The sequence below is a fragment of the Equus asinus genome, chromosome X (assembly GCF_041296235.1).
Source record: "Equus asinus isolate D_3611 breed Donkey chromosome X, EquAss-T2T_v2, whole genome shotgun sequence".
Taxonomy (NCBI): domain Eukaryota; kingdom Metazoa; phylum Chordata; class Mammalia; order Perissodactyla; family Equidae; genus Equus; species Equus asinus.
Window position 1 is genome coordinate 114,029,319 of NC_091820.1, and position 26,405 is coordinate 114,055,723.

The 26,405-nt window shown below is 35.8% G+C and overlaps 1 protein-coding gene and 1 pseudogene across 17 annotated transcripts in view; one reads left to right on the top strand and one right to left on the bottom strand.

The window, feature by feature from the left end:
• Window positions 1-226: 226 nt before the first annotated feature.
• The window catches only part of THOC2 (THO complex subunit 2), a 103,481-nt gene continuing 77,302 nt past the window's right edge, over window positions 227-26,405 (bottom strand). For 2 of the 17 annotated variants that reach the window (XM_014839213.3, XM_070503249.1), the window contains exons 23-39: window positions 24,111-24,386; window positions 22,925-23,066; window positions 22,308-22,465; window positions 21,262-21,390; window positions 20,775-20,906; window positions 20,503-20,687; window positions 19,828-20,006; window positions 19,483-19,585; window positions 18,381-18,808; window positions 18,121-18,179; window positions 16,584-16,619; window positions 11,700-11,837; window positions 11,286-11,355; window positions 11,046-11,203; window positions 9,077-9,153; window positions 8,611-8,656; window positions 227-3,027 (exon numbers count right to left, since the gene is read on the bottom strand). In XM_014839213.3, coding sequence (XP_014694699.1) covers window positions 8,629-8,656; window positions 9,077-9,153; window positions 11,046-11,203; window positions 11,286-11,355; window positions 11,700-11,837; window positions 16,584-16,619; window positions 18,121-18,179; window positions 18,381-18,808; window positions 19,483-19,585; window positions 19,828-20,006; window positions 20,503-20,687; window positions 20,775-20,906; window positions 21,262-21,390; window positions 22,308-22,465; window positions 22,925-23,066; window positions 24,111-24,386 — 2,298 coding nt within the window. In that variant the 3' untranslated portion in view covers window positions 227-3,027; window positions 8,611-8,628. Of the gene's footprint in view, window positions 3,028-8,610; window positions 8,657-8,901; window positions 9,154-11,045; window positions 11,204-11,285; window positions 11,356-11,699; window positions 11,838-16,583; window positions 16,701-17,324; window positions 18,180-18,380; window positions 18,812-19,482; window positions 19,586-19,827; window positions 20,007-20,502; window positions 20,688-20,774; window positions 20,907-21,261; window positions 21,391-22,307; window positions 22,466-22,924; window positions 23,067-24,110; window positions 24,387-26,405 lie in introns of those variants that run through there. The other 15 variants (XM_070503246.1, XM_070503241.1, XM_014839212.3 and 12 more) reach the window with 12 other exon arrangements.
• Window positions 849-3,278, top strand: LOC106829903 (tyrosine-protein kinase Fer-like; annotated as a pseudogene).

Genomic DNA, 26,405 nt, shown 5'->3' on the forward strand with positions numbered 1-26,405 from the left:
AACTGAAGAGTAAAAGGATAATTCTAGGCATGATATCAGCCACTGTTTACCCCAGGTGCAAAGGTGACCAAATAGGATTTTTTATATCATTGGGTAAGATGTCATTTGAAAACACTGTAGCCCATGGACTAAGACAGAAATAAGAATAAATAGCTAGGAACCTTACTGAAATATCTTTGCTAAGTTATTTTGAATAAGCAACAATATACACAACGATATACAATCATTTGAGAAAACTATTGTTTATTTAGAAAAAAGGTTACACTGGTAGAATTCAGTAGATAAAAAAGTTTTCTTTTAAAAATGTCACTGTGAAACTTTTCCAGACGAAAGTTCAGCAATACAAAACTCCTTTAACTTTGATGCCCCCTCCTTAGATGTGTCTAACATAATTACAAGAAAAAATGGCAAGGGACAAGGGAGTGCTGGTACCTTTTTCTTTTTTAAACAGGTTTTAATGTCATACAAGTACTGTATAAAATGATTCCTAAGCATTGCATAAGACACTGCTCCCACTCTGTTTTTAGTGACTAATATTAAAAACAGGCCAAATAATAAATTAAAACTGAGTTTTAAAATGAGGTAAATTCAAAATGGTTCAATAATTGTTTATTTTCAGTTTCAAACAATAAAAACGAAGCATTTCAGATCAAAAAAACAAACAAAAAACCCAACTAAACCCAGGCAATATTTAGTTAACCTAAAGTGAAATTCTGTACACATGTAACCTTATTTGCTTCTTGGGAACTGTATGCAGCACATTGTGCTAAAAATATGGAATAGTTAACACTTTCAGCCATTTACTGAAAATAAACATGTAGAAACTAAGCAACAAGTTAAATACAATAATGCACAACTCAACAATTTTAAGTTTTCGGCATGGAGCAATACAGCAGGTAACTGAATAATTTAAGGAGATGCAAATGGGCCCTCTTCATTCACAATTCTCAGCAATCTACTCAAGAAAATAAATTTCTGGTCACAGCTGAACAATTTCATTCCAATCTCACCTGAAAGAAACAAAGTGATTATATTGCTAGATAAGAAAGGAAGAAGGAAAAGAAGGAAGGGGGAAAGGAGAGGAGGGAGGTAAAGGGGGAAGGAAAGGAGAGGGAAGGAGAGGAGGAGGAAAAGAGCAGGAAGCCAAGATTTAAGAAAGAAAGAAAAATCAATGAGTTTCGTCAATAACAGAGACTTGAAGTAAGTCCCGGGATAAGGATGAAATATTTCTGGATTTCTTATTTCCTGCTCTTAGAAACCATTAAAGATAGGCACACTATGACGACTTAACAAAAACCATTGAACATTTTGTCTGTGAGAGAGGGAGAGGTAGGGGGAGAGGAGGGAGGAAAGAATGAAATAGAAACAAGTGAAACATTCCACAGGGGCAAGCAACAGCTTTTCAAAAGTAAACAGAACACACAGCAATGAAAAGGAACTGATTTTACATGATCAACAAAAAAAGAGAGAAAAATGACATCACATTTTTCATAAGGACACAATTTTAATAGCGACTTATATCAAGATGCAAGGTCTGCTAAATTATAAAAATTGCTTTAAAAATATATTGACTTAATTACACTCATTTCCTTTCCTTTATGTATTGACATTTTTCAAATACTGCATATTGAAATAAATTCAAAACATGATCATTACAACATGTGGCAAATAACTTCATATCTGCCTAACATTGTTCTCATTCAAATTTTAAACTAATGCTTAACGCATTAAACTTTATTGATGAAAATACTACATTCACATATTTCATAAAACCAGAGCTAGAAGGGCCTTACAAAATAACCACACTTGCATGAAATGCTGACAAATAATTTACATATTATTTCTATACAGCGTTCTGTTCACACCATGTATAATCTTGACATTACCAATTATAACTGTTGATACACTAATATTGAACTTACAATTTTAACACTTAAAAATCATTGTTCCTGTCCATCACTGATGAATGGATAAACAAAACGTGGTACATATTCATACAATGGAATATTATTCAGTTACAAAAAGAAATGAGTTCTGATACATGCTACAACATGGATGAACCTTGAAAACATGATGCTAAGTGAAAGAAGCCAGACACAAAAGGCCACATATTGCATGATTCCATTTTTATGAAATGTCCAAAACAGGCAAATCCAGAGAGACAGAACGTATACTAGTTGTTTCCAGGGGCTGGGCGAAGGCGAGAATTAGGAGTGACTGCTAACAGGTGTGGGGTCTCTTTTTGGGGTGATGGAAATGTTCTGAAATTAGTGATGATGGTTACAACATAGTTAATAAAAACCACTTTAAAAGGGCAAATTTTCTGTTCTGTGAATTTTCTCTCAATTTTTTAAATTGCAGAAAAAGTCAATGTTCCAATAAAGAGTATCATGGTATCAGTATGGCCATACCTAGAATAAGAAGTGGGTTCTCAATCATAAAGATGTCACAGTAGAAGTACCGGACAAGGAAAATTTTGATGATGTATTTTAGGGCACATTAAAGGATAAAACTGCTGTTGCTGTTAAAACATGTAAAGATGATCTTTCCCAGGAACTGAAATTGAAATTTTTACAAGAAGCCAAAATCCTCAAGCAATATAATCATCCCAATATTTTCAAACTTATAGAAGTTCGCACACAAATACAGCCTATCTACATCATTAAGGAACTGGTTCCAGGAGGCGATTTCCTCTCCTTTCTGAGAAAGAAGGATGAACTAAAACAGTTAGTGAAATTTTCATTAGATGCTGCTTCTGGATGGCGAATCTCGAGTAAAAATTGTATACACAAGGACCTTGCTGCAAGAAATTGCCTGGAGGTGAAAATAATGTTCTGAAAATCAGTGACTTTGGAATGTCTCGTCAAGAGGATGGTGGTGTGTATTCATCTTCTGACTTAAAGCAGATTCCCATTAAATGGACAGCACCAGAAGCTCTTAATTATGGGAGATATCGTTCTGAGAGTGACGCATGGAGCTTTGGCATCCTCCTCTGGGAGACCTTCAGCTTAGGGGTCTGTCCATACCCTGGAATGACAAATCAGCAAGCACAAGAGCAAGTGGAAAGAAGATATTTGATGTCAGTCTCTCAGCAGTGTCCAAGGCATATTTATAAAATAATGCTGAAGTGTTGGGATTACAAACTTGAAAACAGTCCCAAGTTCAGTGAACTTCAGAAAGAATTGCCATCAAGAAGAAAGTCACATAGTGATGAAACAGTGCCAAACTCAGCCTTCAGGACTCTATCTTCCAGCAGAGTACTATTTCCTTCACATTAACTTTATTCTAAACGTTATTTTTTATTAACTATTTTTTTAAAATATGTGCCACTTTAACCATTATAAATAAAAAAGCACAGGCTCTAAAATGCAAGAGTTCACACAGATCTATCTTTTTCACATCTAGGACTGTTGACTGTTTCTCAAAGAGTTTCCACTTCAGGCTCAGTTCAGAATCAGCTGTCTCCCATCCTAGATACCTCTACTCTATTGGTACTATAAATTGCATTAGTAATATCATGTTTGCAGGACACATTCCAGAAAAGATGGCCTTCCATTCTGCTAAGACAAAATTATATTTGTAAACATAACTTTCTACTGGGGATTATCTGGACATCCTGGGGTTTTTCTTTTTCTTTTCTTTTTTTGGGTGGCCAGAAATAGGCCCTGCTGTATGAGTAAGGTTGTCCTTTACCTATATTCCCGCCATGCTCTCCTCCTTTGTCAGGGCATCAGAAAACTATGCCTGAAACGCACTCAAAGAGCACCTTCTCAGAGTTGAGGCAGCTGATTTTAAATAGTGTTATTTTATAGAGAGCTGTGACAGCAAGAAGCAAGTTTGAAAAGCAGTGTGGTCTGGAGAAAAGAGTAGCTAGACTGGTGGTCAAAGTAGAGAAGAAACGCAAATATAAAATCAGCCTTCTTATCAGAGGCATGCCTTTATAAACACACACACACTTTCTAATTTTATGATCAAACTCACTAAAAAGGTCCTAAGAAATGTTTCAATAGTTTATATATTCTTCATAAAAGAGCCTTCTTGATGGCAACAAAACTTCTTCAGAGAAACTACAAATACAAGCCCACCAAATTAATAGATTATTTTTGGTTCAGTATCTTCACCTCAAAGCAGGCCTCCCAGAATTTAGTTCTCTTCATTTGGTTCCCGACCAGTGTCTGAAGCTGCCAGGACTTTATGATCCTAGTTCACACACACACCACCTCCCACAAGTAGAAAGACATATATATGGATGAAGTTGACAGTTAAAAAGTCAAATGAACACTTATGAAGAAAGAAGTTACAGGAGAAAGATATAGGGACAGCCATCCTAATTCCACTTTACTCTTTCATGTACCCTTATATTGCTACCTAGGAATTCTTATGACAGCAAACACAATTGCTGAGATGTTCAATGCGGATAAAATGTAACACAGAGGTAAAACTGGGATTCTGTTGAACTGAATCTTAGCGCACCCAGGGACGCCTCTCAGGATAAACGTGTGTGTAGGGGTAGTCATATTCAGGGGTAAATGTGGCATGAGAGCCTTTTGTAAGTGCTCAGGCCTATGTCCAAATAAAAAAACAGCACAGCACCTTAGTGAATATTTGGTCTACCTTAAGTGGAAGAAAGAAAACAGAAAATTCCTCCTATTCTCTCCAACTATTTGGTGTCTACGAATATCAGCACACAGAACTCACACCCAGTATTTTTAAAGAGTATAAAGGATGGTAATGAAGAGAAAAACAGTTTGTGTCTATCATTTCAATCTCCTAACTCATACGCATTTAATGATCACTACATACAGACTCAAATGAAAGAATAAAAAACCCACTATCAAAATTATGTTGCAGTACATAAAGCAACGTCTTCTTAAACAGTAAGTATACCATCAAATGCTGTAAATAAACTGAACCTTTTTTTGAGGGCAAAAAAGTCAATCCTGTTTCTCATCAGTCCCAAAGAGATATACTTAATAATTCTGTACATAGCCCTCCATGTGAAGTTAATAAAGTATCTGAAACACAGCAGGTAATAAAGAAAAGTACTTGGCTGTTTGATTAGAAAAAGGGATGAAGTTACTGCCTTCAACAAAATCACAAACTAAGGAGAGTGATATGTAACATACTCATATATACATGTGAATCAGTGACTGCGACTCCGTAGGCAAGCCGAAACGCACACACGTAAGCAATGGGAAACTAATGACAAAGAAACTTAATTGAACACTCCCTACTCCAACACATCCTACCAGTTATCTAGAACTATGCCTCAACACGGCAACACATTCTTAAAATAAGCAATCGTTAAGCACTCAGGACGTCAGTATGGACTCAAGAAAAAAGACTCAGAGCAGGAATTACCAAATCAATTGTTTACAGGGGCTAATATATAATGGAAACAAATGAAGTAAGCTGGGTGGGGACTGACAGGTAAACTATAAGATCCACTCGCTATAATAAGGGCGACAGCACCTAGGCAGGTCTAACTGATTGCTGCCATGGAGAAATCAGGACACAACATTGCCAGATGTTCCAATTCTTCAAGAGAAACTGAAATTTGGATTTTGTCACCTCTTCTGATTTTTAAAGGCAATCAATTAAAAAATGTTAAATATCATGTGAGGCCAAGAAGGTACACCTAACAAGCCGCATTCTGCCCAAAGGCTGAGAATTTGCAACCTTAGGTTTAAAGGATAAAAGAGTTAAGTATGAGACTGGTGGTAAGAGAGGGACCTGCAAAATATATTAGGCCTCGATGGAGTGGAGGATTAGAACACGAATGTAGTATACTATAAATACATATGGATAGAATACAGCTAACTGCTAATGTTCTCTGAAATCAAGAATCAAAAATCAAAGTCCAAAAAGATTGAACTTCTCAAAGTCTGGGAGCACATCTCAGTTTCACAAAAGGACTCTCCAAAGTTAGCTGAGCTGAAGATTCATGAATTGAGGACCACATACATCAAATTAAAATTGAGAAGCTAAGGGACGGTTTTAAGAGGAAAAATTTAGTATAGGCATTTTTAAAGATTAAACTAAGGGAAAAGGTTAAAGGCAAAGCAGTAGTGTTCAAGAGACTAAATCAAGGCGAGATAAGATGAATTTGGATAAAGACTACTTTAACAATAAGTAAAAGAAGATACAGAGAACATGCAGAAAGGATTTTACAACTAAAAGTGATGAAACAGGAAAAGAAGACAAAAGACTTTGGAAGGAATTTAATCTGGGTCACATTTATATACTGTATTTTCTTAATTCTAGTGTGATCATTTTAATGTTTCTTACAAATCAATGTCATTTCTCTATCCATCCTTCTCAAAAATCAGTTCTAGAAATCAACAATGAATCTTAGAATTAATGACATCTTTGAATCATGGAAATGTGACATATGTATCAGCTCTCTTTTCTGAAGAATGTAAAATAAATAAAAATGGGAGCAGGGCGCAGCAGATTTGAAGTAGCCTAAAGGTAAATGGTGCCAATCAGAAATGATGAGACCTCTGAAGGAAAAGGAAGAAGAGAAAGACCTGACCAACCCTAGAAGACAACCAAAAGGAGGCACGCAGAACAGCCAGAAAAAGGAAAAGTCAACCAGAGCCTCACAAAATTAAGAGTCTACCCAAGAAGAAAGTATAGTACATAGCTGTCAACAAGAAATTGAACAGGATGATCATCAAGCTAAACGCATCTTAAAAGGATATCTGAATTTAGAAGCTTTGCTACAAAACCACCAGTTTAACATCTAACATCCAGGCCACTCTTTTCATGGCTTTGGTCCTGAGAGTTTAAACAGAGAAGTAAAGTACAAACCCATGGCCTGTGTGAATAAGAACTCAAAAGAAATCTGTAACATAACCTTCACATACCAAGGAATAAAATTTACGTACTAAGTAGGAGAGATGTATAAAATCACAGTGAAAGTTGTCAGTGACAATTGTTGGCCCATTCCTAATGAAGGTCTAAGTGGTAGAGTTTTTTTTGTTTTCTTTAATGAGGAGATCACATGAAAGCAAGAAGTAAAAAGCAAAATGCCAAACTAAAAGAATGTTAAGGTGAAGAATGAAAAAAAGAAGAAAGATTAAGAGTCTATATTTCACTAGGGCAGACAGCAAGTTGTGGGGGCAGGAGATGGCTAGAATTGAAGAATGGACAATTAATATTTCTTTTATAATCTTTCTAATTTAAAAGAAACTACTAAATTCTCCACGCATTTACTTACTCTACTACTTACATAACAAGCACAGAATAACACAGCAGAAAAAGCATACAATTTGTCAGGAAGTTACCTATCTGGCAACCTCAAATCCCTGCTTTGCAGTCAAAATAAATATGACAAAATCCATACCCTAGAGCTCACACCCTCATACAGACCAGGCTCTCAGATCTTTTTGACTCTCAATTTAAACAACTGTAAACAGTCTTGGTTATTTATCTATCTGGTCTCATAAAAGATTAGAAGCAGCAAATAATATTAGGAGGAGAGTATAGAAAGCAAGTTTACTTGATATCATTAAGAAGTGACAGCTAATACGGAAGAAGACGGGCTATGAAAAAAGAGTCAATAACTTCAAACACAGTCATCTCGAATCATTAAATGTAGAGAGCAAATTCTCCTATATAACTCAATAATCCTAAGGCATCACCGAACAGTAACTATTCAGATGATGATCTGAGTGCCCAAAAAGGACTATATTAGGTTCTGAACACTCTGTTGACTGAGATTGAGCAGCTATTGTCTACATACAATTTATTTAGGATGATTAAAACACTTTTTAAACCTCACATTAAGGTATACCTTGAAAACAAAGTTGCATATTTTAAATTCCAGAACTAAAACCATAGACCATATTTTTTGGCTTCGCAAAACATGGGCAGTCATAGAAAAAGAGGCACAAAAATCTCTAGATAACATGTCTGCATGAAAAGGCAAAAAAGAAGAACAGAGAACACTAAAAGGGCAAGAAGACCTATGTTTCAGTATTGGCTCTGTCAGCTAATAACTCTGTCACCCTCTTCAACTTAACCTCCCAGAGTCCCAGTTTCCTTCCCCTGTAAAATGCAGATACGACCACCACCTACAAGGCTATAGGTACCTAAAAAAGGTAATTATCCAGAGAAGATTGGAATGAATGGTGAAGAGAAAGCCAGATGTTCTTAAATACATTTTGGTGCTTAAAAAAAAAAAAAAACAACACGTGTCTAATCAGCAAGCTTAAAACAAAAAGAGCTTAAAAATAACTGTGAATCTTGGGCCAGCCCCATGGCCAAGTGGTTAAAGTTCCGCACACTCCACTTTGGCGGCACAGGTTTGCACATTCAGATCCCAGATGCCAACCTACTCCACTCATCAGCCATGCCATGGAGGCATCCCACATACAAAAAATAGAGGAAGACTGGCATAGATGTTAGCTCAGGGCAAATCTTCCTAACCAAAAAAAAAAATCACTGTGAATTTTGTTTTGCAGCTATACCCAAAGACCTGGTCATTATATTTAGAAGAAAAATTCTAAAATGTATCTTACAAAAATGGATCTAGTTGCTTCAACATTTTCAGATCCCATTTTATATTTATATCTTTAAATGAAAAGTAGGTGAGAGAACACTCACCTTGATTGAAAGTCTTCATTATCTGTGCTTGTCCGAGGACTTATGAGTAGATGACAAATTAAGGAAAAACAACTTTGGAAAAAAAAGAATGTGTCTCATCTTTTAGTACAATCTCTCAGCCTGCAGGCGTAATTGGCTCTGACCAGCCTGGGAGCCTCAAACTCTACCAGCTCTGCTCATCTGCAGCATCTTCTTGCCCTTCTATTATTCCCCATGACCCCAGCCCAAGGGACTCTAAATCCCTTGGTGGCATAAAACAACCTGAGTCACCACGGAAGTTTAAAAAAAAAAAGTCTCCCACTTCCATATTTGGGACATTTGAGAGGGTTAACTGGAGAGATCATTTAAAAACTAATAAGCCCTTAATAATTTAGACCACATACTATAAGGGGACAATTCTAAACCTGACCAGTATCAAAGCTTTCCATTACACTGATTAAAAACATCAATAAGATGAAAAGGATATTGTTTCTTCTCTTCCTTTCCTCCTGAACTGTCTCGTTTCTCTTTCTTTTCTATCTTTTCTTTATCATGCCTGGACTCCTGTAAGAAATGATGGAATTAGTTGGGGAATGGAAAACCAAATATACAAATCAGCTCAAAATCCCTTTTCATCACCTGCCAGTTACAAATTTTTCTTCAAAAACTTAGGTAATATGATACCAAAAGAACAAGAAACAAAAGAAAAAAAATGGAGTTCATCAAAAGTAAGAAGTTTCATGCATCAAAGAACACTATCAAGAAAGCGAAAAGACAACCTACAGAATGGGAGAAAATATGTGCAAATCATATATCTCATAAGGATCTAGTATCCAGACTATATAAAGAATTCTTACAACTGAGCAACAAAAAGACAGACAATCCAATTAAAAAATGGCCAAAGCATCTGAATAGATTTCTTCAAAGAAGATATACAAATAACCAACAAGCACATGAAAAGATGCTCAATGTCATTTGTCATTAAGGAGATGCAAAATCAAAACCACAAGGAGATACCACTTCACACCCACTAGGATGGCTATAATAAACAAAACAAAAACAGAAAATAACAAGTATCGGCAAGGATGTAGAGAAATTGGCACCCTCATACATTGCAGGTAGAAATGTAAACTGTGCAGTCGCTGTGGAAAACAGTTTGGCAGTTCCTCAGAAAGCTAAACATAGCATTACCATATAATCCAGAAATTCTACTCCTGGGTACACACACAAAAGAACTGAAAGTAGGTATTCAAACAAACACTTCATAGCAGCACACAAATGTTCACAGTACCACTATTCACAATAGCCAAAAGGTGGAAAACAACACAAAAGTCCATCAACTAATGAATCGATAAACAAATATGGTATATTCACACAATGGAATATTATTCAGCCATAAAAAGAAATGAAGTACTGATACATGCTATACCATGGAAGAATCTCAAAAACAATATGCTAAGTGAAAGAAATCAGACACAAAAGGCCACATTATTATACAATTCCATTTATATGAAACATCCAAAATTGGTAAATCCAGAGAGACAGAAGCAGATTAGTAGTTGCCAGGGGCTAAAGGGAGGGGGAAATGGGGAATGACTGCTTAGAGGGTATGCAGTTGAACTTTGGGGTGATGAAAATGTTTTGGAACTAGCTAGAGATGATGATTGCACAACATTGTAAATATACTAAATGCCACTGGATTGTACATTTTAAAACGCTTAATTTTATGTTATGTGAATTTTACCTCAATTAACAAAATACTTAGTTAAAAGGAGCAGTGTCTCTTTTAAAGCATACAGAAATTTTAAAACTATCACTTTATAATTTTCTAAAACTGCTTTTAAGAACTATAAATATATGACATATATTTTGAATATATACCATAATAATGCTTCATAAACACTTCATACTTTAGTAATGACTTGCTTACTTTATGGCAGATGCATGAGATGCATTTTGAATGTTATCCATTAAGAGAATGCACACTAAATTTGACAACCAAATACAAACTTGCAAACACATAAGTTTATTAGGAGAAAATGTTACAAAAATGTTTAAAATTAACAATAAAGACTTTATGACAGCGTAATCATCAGGGAGAAAATGTGACTATTTAAATCTCATGAATGAAAAGAAACTAAAAGCATCATGGGCGGGGGGGGGGGGGGGCAGAAAACACAAAATGAGAGGCAGAAACTCAATGAACAGAAGTAGGCGGGAGTGGAATGGAGAGGAAAGGAATTTCAGGAGTAAACTAATTCTACCCTCCCAGTAATCTGGGACTAAACTGGCTCAAATTCCCCAGGTAACCTGCCCTCCTCCAATGCTTCCCTTTTCCCACCCCCAAATATTTAACAAAAGACTATTTGACTACAAAAAATCACAGTATTTGCTAAATTTTCAAAGGGCTGATTTTCTAAGAAAAAGCATATTGTTCTTTTGTTTTCCTAATTTACCTTTTTGCCACCGGAGGAGATTTTATCCATCTTTTCTGATTTAAATGAATCGCCGCCTTTTTCTTTGCCTGAAGATTTTGACTTATTTTTTTCCTTGTCTTTCTCATTTGGATAAGGAGACTCACATGGACTTTCACTTTTGTGTTTTGAAACCCCCACTAAAATTATAAAAGAGAATCATAAAAGCCTTTTCCAATTCAGTTTGTTGATTGCTTGGAAAGTATTGATAAGTCTACCTACTTGTTCCATTTTCCTCTTTTCGCCTCTTGGTTAAGTCCGGTGGCACTTCACGGTCACTGTTTGAGTGATCCTAGAACCAAGAATTGTGAACTACAATGATCAAGGGTTTATGTTTTTTGTTTTAAAGTATTACTTTTATATAAGAAGGGCACAGCTAACTAGCACTGGAGAATATCTGCAGCAGTCTCACACACTTGGTAAAATGACATGAAAGACAAGCAGAGCTGGTAGAGATTATTAGGCTGAAGATCCTTACCACTGCAGAAGATTCAAATGCACTTTAGGGTGAAAATACCAGTTAAAACACTAAATAACAGACTGCCATGCAACAAACTAGTACTTTATAAAAGGCAACAAACACGCTACTGTACACGATAATGAGCTTTCCAAGCTAGTTTTAAAAAAATTACAAACCCTTTTCCGCTCTTTCCTGTCCTTTTCATCTTTTTTCTCTCTTTCTCTGGATCTTTCCCTCGACTTGTCCAAATCTTTCTTGTCCATTTCTCTCTCCTTACTCTTGGACAGTGGTAGAGGAGTATGATTAAGGTAGAGCTGTTAAATTAAGGCAATATTACTAAAGATTATTAGTTTTCCAGTATTGGCACCATTTGCTTGATTGTTTATTTAATGAAAGACAATTGGTAGTTAGACCCAAAGTCAAAACTGGTCAGCTGTCTGGATTACGAGAGGTAAAATAAAAGAACATAGCACAAATTATGCAAACACTTCAATTCCTGGCCTTATAAAAATTATCATTTAAACTCAATCAGTTCATTCCTGCCTCAACTGAGACGACTCAGTAAATTCACAACTACAATTCCTTTTTATAGCTTTATCGTGAAGACCTATAACCACCATTACAAGAGACCATATGTGAAAAATAGTGACTGGACTTTCTCTACCGTAAAAAAATACAAACCTCTACACAGTCATGAAAATTTTAAATAGTTTTTCCATCCACTGATAAGCAATCGATGACAGTGAGCAAAAGTATAAAATAAAACCTAGCCATGACTTTACTAGTCTTTTCTGCCTCAGCATACACCATGCATAGATTATGCTAAATTATTATCACAAATGTAAAGGCTGCATATTACCTACTTCTGAAAGCACTCTAATTTCTATCAAATAATCATAACTGACTGTGGAATTTGCCTTACTGGTTCTAAATAGCTCAGAAAACCATATAGTCAGCTGAGGATGATGAAACAACTCAAAGACTGAAAAATGATGAACTGATGTTCTCTGCCTGTTCTTTCTCTGCCAAAAGGCCCACAGGCAATAAAACAGCCAAAGATCAAGGATGTACTAACTCTAAATAATTACGAGAGAACTTTATTTACTTAAGTTGTAAATATGAAAATCCATTACAAAAGAAAATATTAAGGGAGTAATCAGATACCGAACTTTACGGCATTAATAACTGTGCTACGAGCTTACGTTTAAGACATTAAAAGTACTAGGCAGGATAATATTGAATATAACTCATTACAAAACTACACAATTCTAGATATACCTTAGGAATGAAAAGAATAATGAGTCAAAAGTCAAATATTTTTACACAAGGAAATCCCCCTTTGGTATTCAAAGGAATACATGAAAAAAGATGACCATCAGTTTGAGCATTAAAGAAACACTTATTTTTTAACACCATCAAATATTTTCAATTCAGCTGGCTCAGAAATACTGCCATAGCAATGCAGAAGAAGATTCTTTAAAATTTCAATGTTTAAAAGTTGATGATCAACTGAAATAGACAAAATGTTTATTAATAACAAAGAGCAAGAGAATGAGAAACAGTCATAAAAGTGTTTGTCCAAAAGGTACTCTTGCTGGGTATAATGCCCTAAATGACACTTCAAGCTTTTCTAAACTGTAAGGTTTATTCATGTCTTAAGTTAATATTACTTATGAAATTGATGAGACAAAGAAAATAATATATTATTGCAATACTCAAAGATTTCTTTCTCTAAGGAAAGTATTGCTTAATTCTCCCAATAAAAGCCCCCCCAAAACTTGATTACACATAAGTACATGCATGTGTGCGCACACACAGATGAACACACACACACACCCCTCCACAAAAATGAAGTTTTTAACTGTGTGCAACATGAATTCTGTATTGCAAGAAATTGGGAAACCTAGAAATTCTCAGAAATATACCCAATTCTATTCCTTCTTCCTACCCTTCTAATAAGCGTTCTGATCACAATACTCTTTTCCACAAAAACATACAGTCTCTCATTGCCTACAGAATAAGATGCATACTCCTTAGCTTAGGTATTCTAAGCTCTTCACAATCTTTGCACAACTATCTCCTATGATGGAGCAACCCAACGCACTCTAGGCTGTGGCTACCATTGCCCCCAACACCTGATCCTTCCCAGCAGTTCTCTTCACCAGAATGGCTGCTCACTTTTATCTTAATCTCTTAAAATCCTACTTAGCCTTCAAAGACAGCTCAAAAGCCATCAGCACTTCAACCACCCCTCAACTCTGCAACTTACTTTCTGGTGAACACTTGTATTACTTCATATTAACCTTTTTTGTGACAGGTATTCCCTATTAATTTCATGTCATTTATTTTTGTCCATAACAGTTTCCAGTATGGTAGAGGAGCTAATGTATTTTTTCTACTTTTACATACTTCCTAGTGCCTTGTACACACGGTGAGTACTCAACACACATTTACCAAATAAAATTAATAATCTGTCTAATTGATCTTTGTGTGGCCTTGTTGGATTTTGGTTTTCATTTGCTTTTATTCTTGACGTTGGGATCATTAGGTCCAAAAAACAATTTGACTGATTTTCATAATCTGTTCAAGAGAATACTGCCACATTGACTTTACTAAGGTTATAATATATAAAGATGGCCTCATTTATAGGCTTAGGTTTGGTTGTAAATCTTTGTTTTAAAATGGTAGACAGAATTAAAAGCTGAATTCTATTTTGACGTGGTTACTGCTGCCCTCCTAAATTAGAGAGGAGATTGGTTAAAGGAGCATACTTTTCACACTTTCTTCATCAAATATAACTGCTAGGATTGCTAGGTGAAAACACAGCTGACTAAAACTAGTACTATGCCAATTGGAAACTGGGGGTAGAAGGTGAACTGAGAGAAAATATCTGGATACTAAACGATTTTTTTCCCAACTAATTCTAGTTGAAAAGCCAAGTCCATGTATTACTTTTAGCATGGATTAGAAAGTGAAAATAGTAACTAATTTAATAAGAGGATTCCAAGGACAAAGCATAAATAGAAAAGGTTAAAATAAAGCAGGGAAACAATTTTATATGTATGAGTGACACAGTAACATGAAAAAACAGACACACATCTTTCAAATCCTCTAAAAAGTAAAAGCTACTCCCGAAACAGTGAGTTTAAAGAGACCATCAATTTTAGAGATCACTCAAGTCCAGTAAAATTTTTTTCTAAGACATTCAGATGCTATTAAACTTTCCTAGACACGTAATACAACAGCAACTACTATGCAGACCAGTAAACTTTGGACACTTTATCGAAGTCCAAGACATAAGAGTTCATTTCGAATATTTAACGAACACCTAATCAAACTGCCAGGTACCATACTAAGCATTAAGGATCTGAAAAGTGGTATGAGTCACATAATTTTTAGAAGTGTATTTATGTCTCATTTTCAAAATTTTCTGGCTGAATGTGGAATAGATCTATTGAATTTTAAATGCCCACAGAAGTACTATCTTTTTTTTTAAAGGGGAGATGAGGAGATTGACTTGAATCACTGTAATGTAAAGAACCAGACAGACAAACTACTGTTGAAATAGTTGCTAAAAATCAAGGAACCATAAATATTTTTTTGCATTTTTTTTCATTGTGGTAAGAACAGAGGAACCTTAATTTTAGTCTAAGCTTGGTACTAACAAGACATATGCCATTGAGAAAGGATGAAGAACTTTTTTAGTTTCTTGTTTGTCAAAAAGACTACCACCTACCCTATCTACCTCACAGCACTGTTATGAGCATGAAATGAGTTAACATATGCTTATTTCACATATAAGTTTTCTTTTCAAAAGGCTTTCACAAATATAAGGAACCAAAACCTTCATCATCGATTAGAAAATCCAGTTAACTAAAACAGCAGGTTTCGATCTGCTTCCAAGTATGTTTCAGGAAATAAATAGTCACAAGGTAACATTGTTAACCCACGAATATAAAATAGCCCACACAAGCCACTGATGGTTAAGACTGACATACACAATCCCAAACTGGTTATGAAAACCTACTAAATTGCAATACATGTTTAATTTAGCCAATAAAACGTTTTACTTGAAAAGAAAGCGTTCACAGTACAGCTGATACTCTTTTGATTAATACAGTATTTTCTAAAAACAATGCTACAATTTCAGGAAACAGGCACATTGGCTAATCTAAACTGTCAAAAAATTAGTGCTTATTTGCCCAATATCCACAGACATTTCATTATGAAGCTACAGATCTCAAAGCAGTTAGTAATGTCAACTGGCTTTGTTTCAAATTTTCATTTTGTACTGGTCCACCACTATGGAATCATACTTAGCAGATATAAGAGGAGGCAAAGTAGAAAATCAAAGTGAAGAAGGGTACAAATTTTATAATAATAAAGACAAAATAACATGAACAATGGACAATTCAACTACAATAATGAAATGAACTCTGTAATAAGATACACAGACTGCACATTGTTTTTAGTAGTAAAATACTCAAGAAAGTAGAGCAATAGGCAAGAATTAATACTGACAAGTAAACACAACCATCAAGTTAAGTATTCTCCTCCAGGAGAATGATTAGTTTACATCAACCATATTTCTTGATATTACGCTACAACTACCAAAAAGGTAGCTCTGCAGAGGTGATATAAAAAATTTTATGGATTGAGATGGGCTCCCCTTATAGGACAGTTATATGAATGCATCAAAGTTATTTTTTGGTCTTTTAGGTTGTCTAAAAAAGTCAGAAAACAGGCTGATGGATTTGTTTTGAGAAATTAAGTAAACCTACCCTCCAAAACACACCAATAACCTCTTTCCCAACCCTTAAACTTATTGGCAGATTTTGAAGCATAAAAGGATAATGTATAACAGAGCAAGCAAGGAGAGATTATAGAAATGTTCCCACATTACACACATTTTACAACAATCTCATTAAAAGAAGCCACTGTTTCAGTTTGTGATAGGTATTTCTACTAGCTTACTAAATTTACTAGGGCGAGGGTATCTACTAAATAAACGAAGAATTTTTTTGTTTTACTTAGGCATGATGATTTTAAAAGACTCAAACCTTTGCTGAAGACTCCTTGAGTTCGATGAGACTGTCCTGTAGAAAATGAATGGAGATGACAGGTGAGCTGGCATAGTTCTCAGAACCCAGAGGAACTTTGGGAAGTATGGCTGTAACCTGGAAATAAACCAGCTACTTCTTGTGAGGATAAGTCTCGTGATGTCATTATTATATGAATATCAACAATAAAAAAAACAAAAGCAAAATTATGTAATGGAATTGTAATGTTAAAAAAACTAAATTATATGCACTCAATGTAACAAATAAAAACCTTTCTCTGCTCAGATTTTAAAAACAAATATGAATGCCACATTTTTCACAACACCGTACTTAAACTATAGGTAATGTTAAGAGGCTTAAGAAAGCAAAACATTTTTTTCTCCACAAAAAGTTTAAAATAGTGGAGGTCACTGTGGAAGAACAACATTGGCTTACATTTTCAGTTTTTACTAAATTGGGAGGTTTCAAATTTTACTTTACTTGTGACTCTACCATAAAGATACACATTTTTTATCCTAGCCGGAAAATTTGTGGCATTATATTAACAAGAAAACAAATGTATTCTATAAAAAAGAAATCACTTTTTTACAAAGTGCCTCTGCTGGTGACTCTCATACCTCCCACAAAAAGAAGCACTTAAAAAAAAGAAAGAAGGAAAGAAAGAAAAAGATATTACGGTATTCCACCACAGTGCTCTTGATGAAGAATTAGTTAACTTACAGTTTTAAAAGTTCAACGTACTGCAAATTCAAAGATTCCATGAAATTAGATGACTTTAGAATTAAAATTAAATATGGAGCAAGGAATGGCTACCCTGAGTCTTCAAGAAGGCTACACCCACGATTTTGTGCTGCAGTTGAATGCCTGGGGTTTCTCTTTGCTGGGTGGTAGGATTGGATGCCACATCTGCTTTTATCGTAACGCAAGGTTCAACTTGTTGGGAACCCAATGGGTATAAACAAACCTCCAAGGGAAGATACAACAGAAGCTGCATGCTCACTGAATATACACAACTACAGGAGAACTGATCACCAAGGAGACTTTAAAATGGAACTCCTTTCAAGACTCCTTCTTAGAAGGCACACATCGGTATGATGCTCATCAAGAAGCTTGATGAATTCAGAGGTATCTTGTTTATCCTGTATCATCCAGGAAGTCTTCAGTGCTATATATTCTTCAATATTTATGCTGAAAAATAGGCTTCATTCTGCTGAAAAGATTCATTTGCTTGTAGCTACCATTGCACTCCAAAAAAGACTGCTTAAAGCAGTGAGGCACTTCTGGGTAAAATTTCTCTTGCACTTTGAAACACTACAAAATTAGTGCTAGGTCCTTGAAGTTTTAATATTTTTATAATAAAAATACTCAATAGGAAAAAATATCAGTCCACCAATATGTAAAAAATTCATTTTCTAATGCAACATAAAACCTCCAGTGGCTCCAGTGAATACTTGGCACAAGACTTGAAGGAAGTCAGAACACGTATTCCAAACAGGTGAGCCTAACACGGACGCTGCCTTCCTCAGGCTATACTAACCTTTACTGTGGAGGAATGTGATGGAGAAGGGTGAGTATCAATTTTGCGGCGTTTTTGTTCTGTTGGGACAAAAAGAAATAGTCACTATAAGCTGTATTTCTACTTTTTCAAAAAACTTCAAAAAAAATTCAACTTTTAAGGTCATAAGTAATAGTTCCCCCCAGTAAAGTCCCTAGACAACTTGCTAAAACAAGGAGACAAGAAGCAACTATACATAACAACAACCAGAGGTAAACAAATATGAAGAAAGGCAAACTTGCCCCTTTCAGGCTCTGCAATATCTGATCGGGGAACAGGTGACTTCAAGGACCCAGAAACTGGTGTTTTTTCTCCTCCTTTAACATTTTCCTTTGATTTCATTTCCTTTGCTATATCTCTTTCTCTGGATGGCTCCTTCTCTCTCTCCTTTTCTTGAGTTGATTTTGATTCTACGTTGGGGACAGTGGTCTTGAATTTCTCATCTTTAGCTTTTTCTTCCTTCTTGAATTTTTCTTTCTCTTTGTCAGACTTAGGTGTTCTTTCCTTCGTCTCTCTTGCTTTTTCATCTTTATTTGGCCGTTCTTCCTTCGGTTTTTCTTTACCATCTTTACCAAGTACCCTGGCCTCTGGAGTAGTAGCTGGAGTCTTTTCTTTTTTCTCTTTTTCTTTCTCTTTCCCTTTTTCTTTGTCATTTTCTTTAACAGCTTTGCTGCTTAAGAATAAAAACATGACATTTTAAGACAGTCATAAAATATATTCCATATTTTATCATAAAGGGTTTCTTACTGACTTCAAAAATTCTAAAACTAAGAGCAGCCCTTTCAAAACTAAAGGACAGCTTTAAGACAAGTAAAAAGGAAGCACTTCTTTATCCAGCAAATAATAAATAACCAAATTCATTAATAGCAGATTAAAAAGAATGATTACAGTGATGTCAGGTCCTTTTTTTTGCATACATTCATAACCTTTGAGGATTACAAGGTGACAACCAAAAATTATTCTACAAGCCAACCAAGGGTGCTACTATCAGGAACTGGATTACTTGGTTGGATGGATGACTGGTCTAAATCAGTATAGGCTTCTCTTATGTTAATTATGCTTACCCAGGTCGTCCACAGCAAACACTCAATCCTAAAATGTTTTTTTAACTTCACTACCTACCGTCCCCCACATATCCCAGCAGGGGAGACAAAGTCAGTCTCAGCATTATGCAAAACATAATGAGGATGGTAAGCACATCATCAAAATACGGGTATATACAAAATTTCAAAGTCCAACATAAATGACTTTCTTAGTATTCAACTAACACCCTCTTTCATTCATGTCTAACGAGGTTAATCATATAAGAATTCAGAATTTTGATATATAGCACAGTGTTCCTACCTGTTAGAGCCACTATTTCCATTGCTTGAATTCCCTTTCGGTGTGGCACTAGAAGCTTTATTAACAGCTTTCACACCACACTGAGATCTCTCCCTTGATTTATCTGAAATAAAGGTACGGTTTTATTTGACAAGCCCCTAAACGTAAACAAACTACAATTTCACAGCCACATGATTAGAGATTAATTAGAAAGAAACAAAGGGCTGATTACTTGACAGTTACATACTCCTACCTAGGGAATAAAACAGTAATACTAAGCCAGCATTTTAATTGTCATATGATATGAAACATTTCAATTTGTTGAAGCAAACTGTATTCCTTATAAATTTCTACAAAGAAGCATACCAGTCTCCTCAGTGCTGCTCTCATCCGATTTTGATGCACTTCCTAGCGCCGACGAAGAAGGCCCACCACCAGGCCCGTTCTGTACACTGGCAACTGCATTCCTCGGAGGGGGGTCTTTGTGATGAAACTCATTTTCAGGTATCATGTATGACTTTCTACTTTTCAACTGCCCAGAGTAGCTGAAAGTCGCACAAAGTGTTTAAATATACAAATACAAATCAAAAAGCACAAACATGGGGTTTAAAAGAATAAAATTAGCAAGTTATTCACTCCGCTACTTGATTACAGAGAATAAAAAATATTTTCAGTAAGTTCTTCAAGGTCTTCCTAGAGAGCCCTAGATGCTTTCTTAAGAATAAAAATTTCAATGTAAACTAAGCCTTAAACTAAGATGCCTTTTCACTACTGAAGATCTGATAACTGATGATAAAATTATATTTCCTCCAAACCAAGACATATTATATATGACTTTTGCAACTATCATCCAGTATAGACCGGAAGCTGATAATCAGAAGTGACAACTCTCACCAGCCTGTGGGAACATGATCGCATAATCTCCCATAATCTCCTGAAGTAAGGCAGAAGATAAACTTCAACACTGTAAAACATTTTAAAGTCTTCAGAATCCTTCTGTCATCTAGTCTCATAAATCACATTAAAGTATAATTGTGTTACCCCATAGCCAATGCATATAGATCTGGCCTCTTCTCTTTTTCTTCTTGGCAGATTTTATGCACTCTTCTTTCCAAAGCCTGACCCAGATTCAAAACTTTTGGGTACCAAGGAAGTATTTTTGTTAGCACAATCAAGATGTTCCTGATGTGAGTATATTCGCCTGTTTCAAGGCAATGTACCGATGCCTACAACAAACATTTTAAGACCCATTATTTTACAAGTATAAGTATGAAGAGAAAAAACTACCTTTGAGAAATACAATTTTTTTTTACCTTGGTTAGTTTATAATGCCATTTATGTACAACATGTCGAAAATTTTCATAGTCTAATTGATCGGCTTTATTTCCACCATCAAATCCAGTTGCCCGTAATATAGTAAGGAATCCGGGATAATTTCCACATTCCTAAGGGAAAAAAAAGGTTGTCACTTTTAAAGGAGAATTCTGTCCCTCAAAATAGCAGAACCTGAAACTTAAGCAGACTAGATTAATGATTCTATGTGAAAACATGATATGTATTTGAATGATAGGTGGTTTTCACAGAAAGGTTCAGCTTATTCAATGATATTAATTTGGAGTGTCAGTTTGAGACAGGATAAAAAATAGCATTTTTTAATAATGAATGAATGCTTAAATTTTAAACGTTGCTCTACACCTGAATCTTAAATTTAGCTTCCCTTTTAAATCTGAACAACCCACAGATTACTGGAAGTGATCATTATATACATGGGTAAAATATAAGGGTATTTATTAGTCATACTTTTTCATATGTGGCTCTATCACTGTGCCACCTGGTCACAGTCTCCAACATGCAGCAGAGAAATCTCCCATATCGACTAGCTTCATTTTCAGTACAGCTTGCAACTGTGTAAATTATGTCAGAGAAAACCTAAAGGAAAAAATGTTTGAAAAATAAAAACAAATCAAGGTCAAAATTACTTCAAAATATTAAAAAATCACATTATAGCAAATCACAATAAACTAAACAGGTAAGTTTCATCAAAATGTACCTTCCCCTTTTATATTCACAATTCCAGAGAAAAGATTTTGGCTTTTGTGAGGAAATAGCACATTCATAAAGCAACAACAACAACAACAAACTTCTATAAAGAAAGCTGATTTACAATAGAAGGAAAAAACTATCATCATTATTACATCATAACTTCTTTACAAAGACTTAGCCATAGATATTACTGGGTTAGGGGGACAGTAAGCAGAGGCGAGGCTGACAGAAACTAGAAATAGGCAGCTGACATGCTGTAACATATTACTTTTTTAAACCACAAAATGAAGTAATTAATCATTAAGGAAAAAGCCAGATGCAAAAATCTGTGATTGTGACCATACTGAAAAGCGTCCCTGCTCTTATTTATGTGCAAAGGTGTAAGCTTTTTTGTTGTTTTCTGAGGGAGTAAAGGTTATGAATGGAGAAGAGAGCTCTATTTATTTTGACAAACATATAAACCCAAATGTTGAGTTGACAGACTAACTAGGGGTGCTTATTTTGTATCAGGCACTACTCAAAGTGCTTTTGTGTGTAGTGACTCATTTAATCCTCGCAACAATCTTATGAAGCAGGTACTATTATCCCGTTTTACAGATAAGAAAACTGAGGCACAGAGAGGTTAAAAAAACTTGCCAAAGATCATATAGCTGGAAAGTAGCAGAGCTAGGATTCAACTTCAGGCACTTGGCTCTTGAGTTCATGCTTTTAACCACACACACAATAATACCTCTATAGATTATAATGTTTAGCTATCTTTGTGTGAGACTTTTTTTTTAAAGGTTGCAATAAAAAGAACTTACTCGATCATAGCAAAGAAGTGTGGAAAAATTTGGAGTTTTCTGTTGATGTACCAATTCAACAAAACGAGCACAGTAAACAGCATCAATTGCTGAAAAAATACATCGAGGAAATATACACAGCTGTAGAAATTTTGTGATGGTCTCATTTTTGGTAGATTCTAAAAATAAGGGAAGAATATATTAAGTGGTAAACTTCTTCCTCAAGTGCCTCAAGGCCACTAAACATGACAACATATTAACTTTAGTGTAGAGAATGATATAAAACCACAAACTATTTATAGTTTGTAACCAAAAGGTCATGCCTGGGACAAGACTTTCATTTTCACTCTGTGGACATTTTTCTATCTATAATTTCTCCAGAAATATGATTTTATACAGAAGAGTTGAATGAAAAGCTGCCAATATTGTAGTTATAAGTTAATTAATTTCACCAGCAAACTAAATCAGTTCCTTCAGTGAACATGTGAAGTCGACTCTGCGTTAATGAATAACCAAAGAATGGGACAGTGAACACTGAGTTGAAATACAAACATAATACACTTCAACACCTCCAAAGTTATAAAGACTTGCTTTTGTAATTTAGCAGTAGCAGGAATGTAACAATTCCAACGACTTACTTGCTAAAAGCCAGTTGTCCTTTTCCAGTTTCAGTCTCTGTAGAACTCGCTGTACATGTTCCATCTGTTTCTTTTCTTCTTCAAGAAGCTTGTCCTGAAGGGCAGTACAGCGCTCTTTCTCTTTTTTCTTTTTATTTGGAGGCTACAAAGTATAAGTTAGATACTTTTCTAACTACAGGCACAGTAACTCCCTTTCTTTTGGTTGAAAAACTAAAAAAGAGATAAATGCTGATATTTTGTATTAATTACTTCAACAGGGATGTTTAGGAGTCCACTGGGACATGCTTCGCCTCCATTCAACAAATCCAAGACAAAGTCATCCAGTCTTCGTACACCATCAAAACTGGCTACATTCTCAACACCGGTACTTTTAGTCTGAGGTATGGAGTCGTCTTTGACTCTTCCTTCTCCTTCATTCCAATATCCCAGTTGCTTACGAGTCTCATGCATTCCCACTACCTCTACCATAGTCTATACTATCAGTACTTCACAATGAATTACCCAAAAAGCCACCTAGCTGGTCCCCAGTCTAATGCCAGTCCCTTCCTTTATTACATGCATCCTTTATACTGTTTTCATGAGTAATCTTTCTAAAGTATAATTTTTACCATTATCACTTCCCTGCTCAGGACTCTAAAATAGCTCTCAATTTTATCAAGTCTTCTTTTCTAAGTTTCACTGCTCTACATAATCTGGTCCCATCCTAACCATTCAAATTTATCACTAAGCCCATTCACTACAGTAAAACCTGAGACTACTTCACACCTTTGCTGGAGCTCTAGAGTGGCCAATTTGCCTCCGTATTTCCAAACCTAATCTATCTTCAAGGCCTACCCAGCTCAAGACTCACCTCTTCAATAAAGTGTTTTCCTAAAGAGTTCTCCTTTAGAGAACCCCTATTGCTCTTGCAATTTGAGTCACACACATCATTTTTATGTTGACAACACAGGCTTTAGTAGAAAAGCAAACTCAAATACCTTTTGATTGATCATGACATCCATGCATTCACCAAGCCCCTGCCCCACCCACTGAGACGTCACCATTAAACCCACTTAGGAAAATATTATATAGCAACAAGATCACCACTTTAAGGAACCCGAGCTAATACAATTCCAAAGTATGGATATTCCATGTTGAATTGACACTATGAAGTTATTGTACTTAAGCTACTAGAACAAAAACCTACCATTTCCTGATTGTCATCAATTGCTTTCATCTGGACTTTAAGTTTATTGACTTCCCGTTCATAGCTGGTGTGTGGAACTGCAAGGTCATACATTGTCAATGACCAGAACGTGGCGTAAAATTGAGGGCTGATGTCATCCCAGACTTTGGAAACATGTAAGGAGACCACTGCTTCATGGACAGGAGCCATCACCATTTCACATGATGTAATGTACTTATGAACTTTATGTTGCTGTTTACTTCCCTTTTCTGATTTTTTAAGTTCATCATACTTTGACTGGAGATAGAGTAAAAACACACACAGACAACACAATTTATAGCACTGACTTTCATAATATAAAAGCCTATGTTCCCTTTTCAAGAATCAGAAGATGATCAATCAAAACTGTTGTAAGAATTCTAATTTCTTACCAACATTTATTTTAAGATAAATCACCCCTAGAAGCTGCTCCAATCTTTAGTCCTGTGTGCTCACTAGGAACTTTTCACAAGACTCTTACTGAATCTGACCTCTTGAGGAAGTGAATAGGCTATGTGTGATCCCCATCCATTCCCCTCACCTTATTCTCTCTTACTTCTGCATCAAGGACCAAACATGTGGAGTTTCAACTCCTGCTTTTGAGATATTCAAGGGAACCAAGTAGAGGATCTTAACACTAGTAAAAAGGCAGAAAGGAACTGTAACAGCCAACTAGGACAGAACGTTTCATCATAACACATACCCCTATTAGTTATTACAATTTGTCGATTAAGAAGTTGGATCAACACTAAGAAAAGTTATGAGGAAAGTACCATTAAGTCTGCTAAGTAGGGTGACCAACTGTCCAGGTTTGCCCGTGATTAACGGGATTCCCAGGATGCAGGATTTCAGTGCTAAAACTGGGTAAGTCCCAGGCAAACTGGGACCAACTAGTCCTCCTAGTGCTAAGCTAAATAAGATTTTCTATGAATGGCTATGGTACATTGAAGTTTAAAGTGTGGGAACTGACACTATAGCCTTTCTGGCCTGATTGGTTTATCCTAATTTGGGGAAAGTCAGAGGAAGACCATTCTCTTAACGATATGAAAAAAAGAATCTGTTAGTACAATGGGAGGGACTACATATTAGTTCATAGAGTGTATGCCAAATGTAAAAAAGAAAATAATACAAAGTGAAGTTGTTGCTATTGCCTCATGTCCTTCGGTCTCTTTAGGATGAAAGAGCTCTCACCTAGAAAATTCTGTTTGGATGAGGCATCATCCCTGAGGATGAACCTAAGAGGAGATCTAAAACTAGCTGCTTCTTTATGTTAGAAAAGCACTTAAATCATCCAGTCTGTGCTAAATAGGAACCCAGAACTAGAAGGTCAAAGGTTCCACTCCCAGCTCTGCATCATGATAGGGAAAGAGTCTTCCCTCCTGGGTGCATCTATACCCCAGGCTCACTGGACTGAAGGCATGCCAAGTACTCTCTGTTCCAGAGGGTATCTCAAGCAGGTTGAGAATCTTACAATTACTCCAGAAGTGCAAAGATTTATCTCCTGTTATCCCTATTTTAGAGAGCATGCTGATAACTACTGGGACCACACAGGTGACAAAGCTACAAAGAACATTACTTATGAGGGAGAGGTCCCAATTACATCAGAGACCTGAGAGAACAGCAGCTAGAATAAGAAAGGGTTTTAAAATTTTGAGGACGAGTCCTATTGACGGTAGCTAATATGAATCTACGTGAGTGGGAATTACATCTGCTAAGGTTCTAACAAGAGACAGGACAAAATAGTGCTGAAACTACCTGCGTAAGATAGTTTAGCTACCTGATTTGGGAAAGATCTAGGATATGAACTGAGGGGAAAGCCTTTCTGTCAGACCCATCTTGAGAGGTGGGTCTCAACAATTAAAACTGAAAATTAGATCATAGGTATGAGAGGGTTATATGATAGCCCCAGTCTCCCCAATCTTCTGGTTCTGAATCTGTGACTTCTATTGCTAGGCACCCCCATAGTCCCCATCTAGCTAAAAAAAATTTATAAGAAAAGACAACTATACTTCATATTTGTCTAGGATGAATATTTCCTTGTCTAAAGTCAGTTTAACTCCCTCTTCAAGCTCACATCTTCAGTCAAATGGAGAGGCATAACAGCTCTACATCTCAAGTCACTTGGGGTACTAGATCTATGAAATAGAACTGATATCCAGTTACTGCTGTATTTCTAAGTACTATTCAAAAAGCTCTTGTTGGCCCAATAATCTGAGCGGTGTTTGGTTGGCTGAATTACTCCCATGAGAGCCTGCTCATAGTCAATTTATGGAAGAG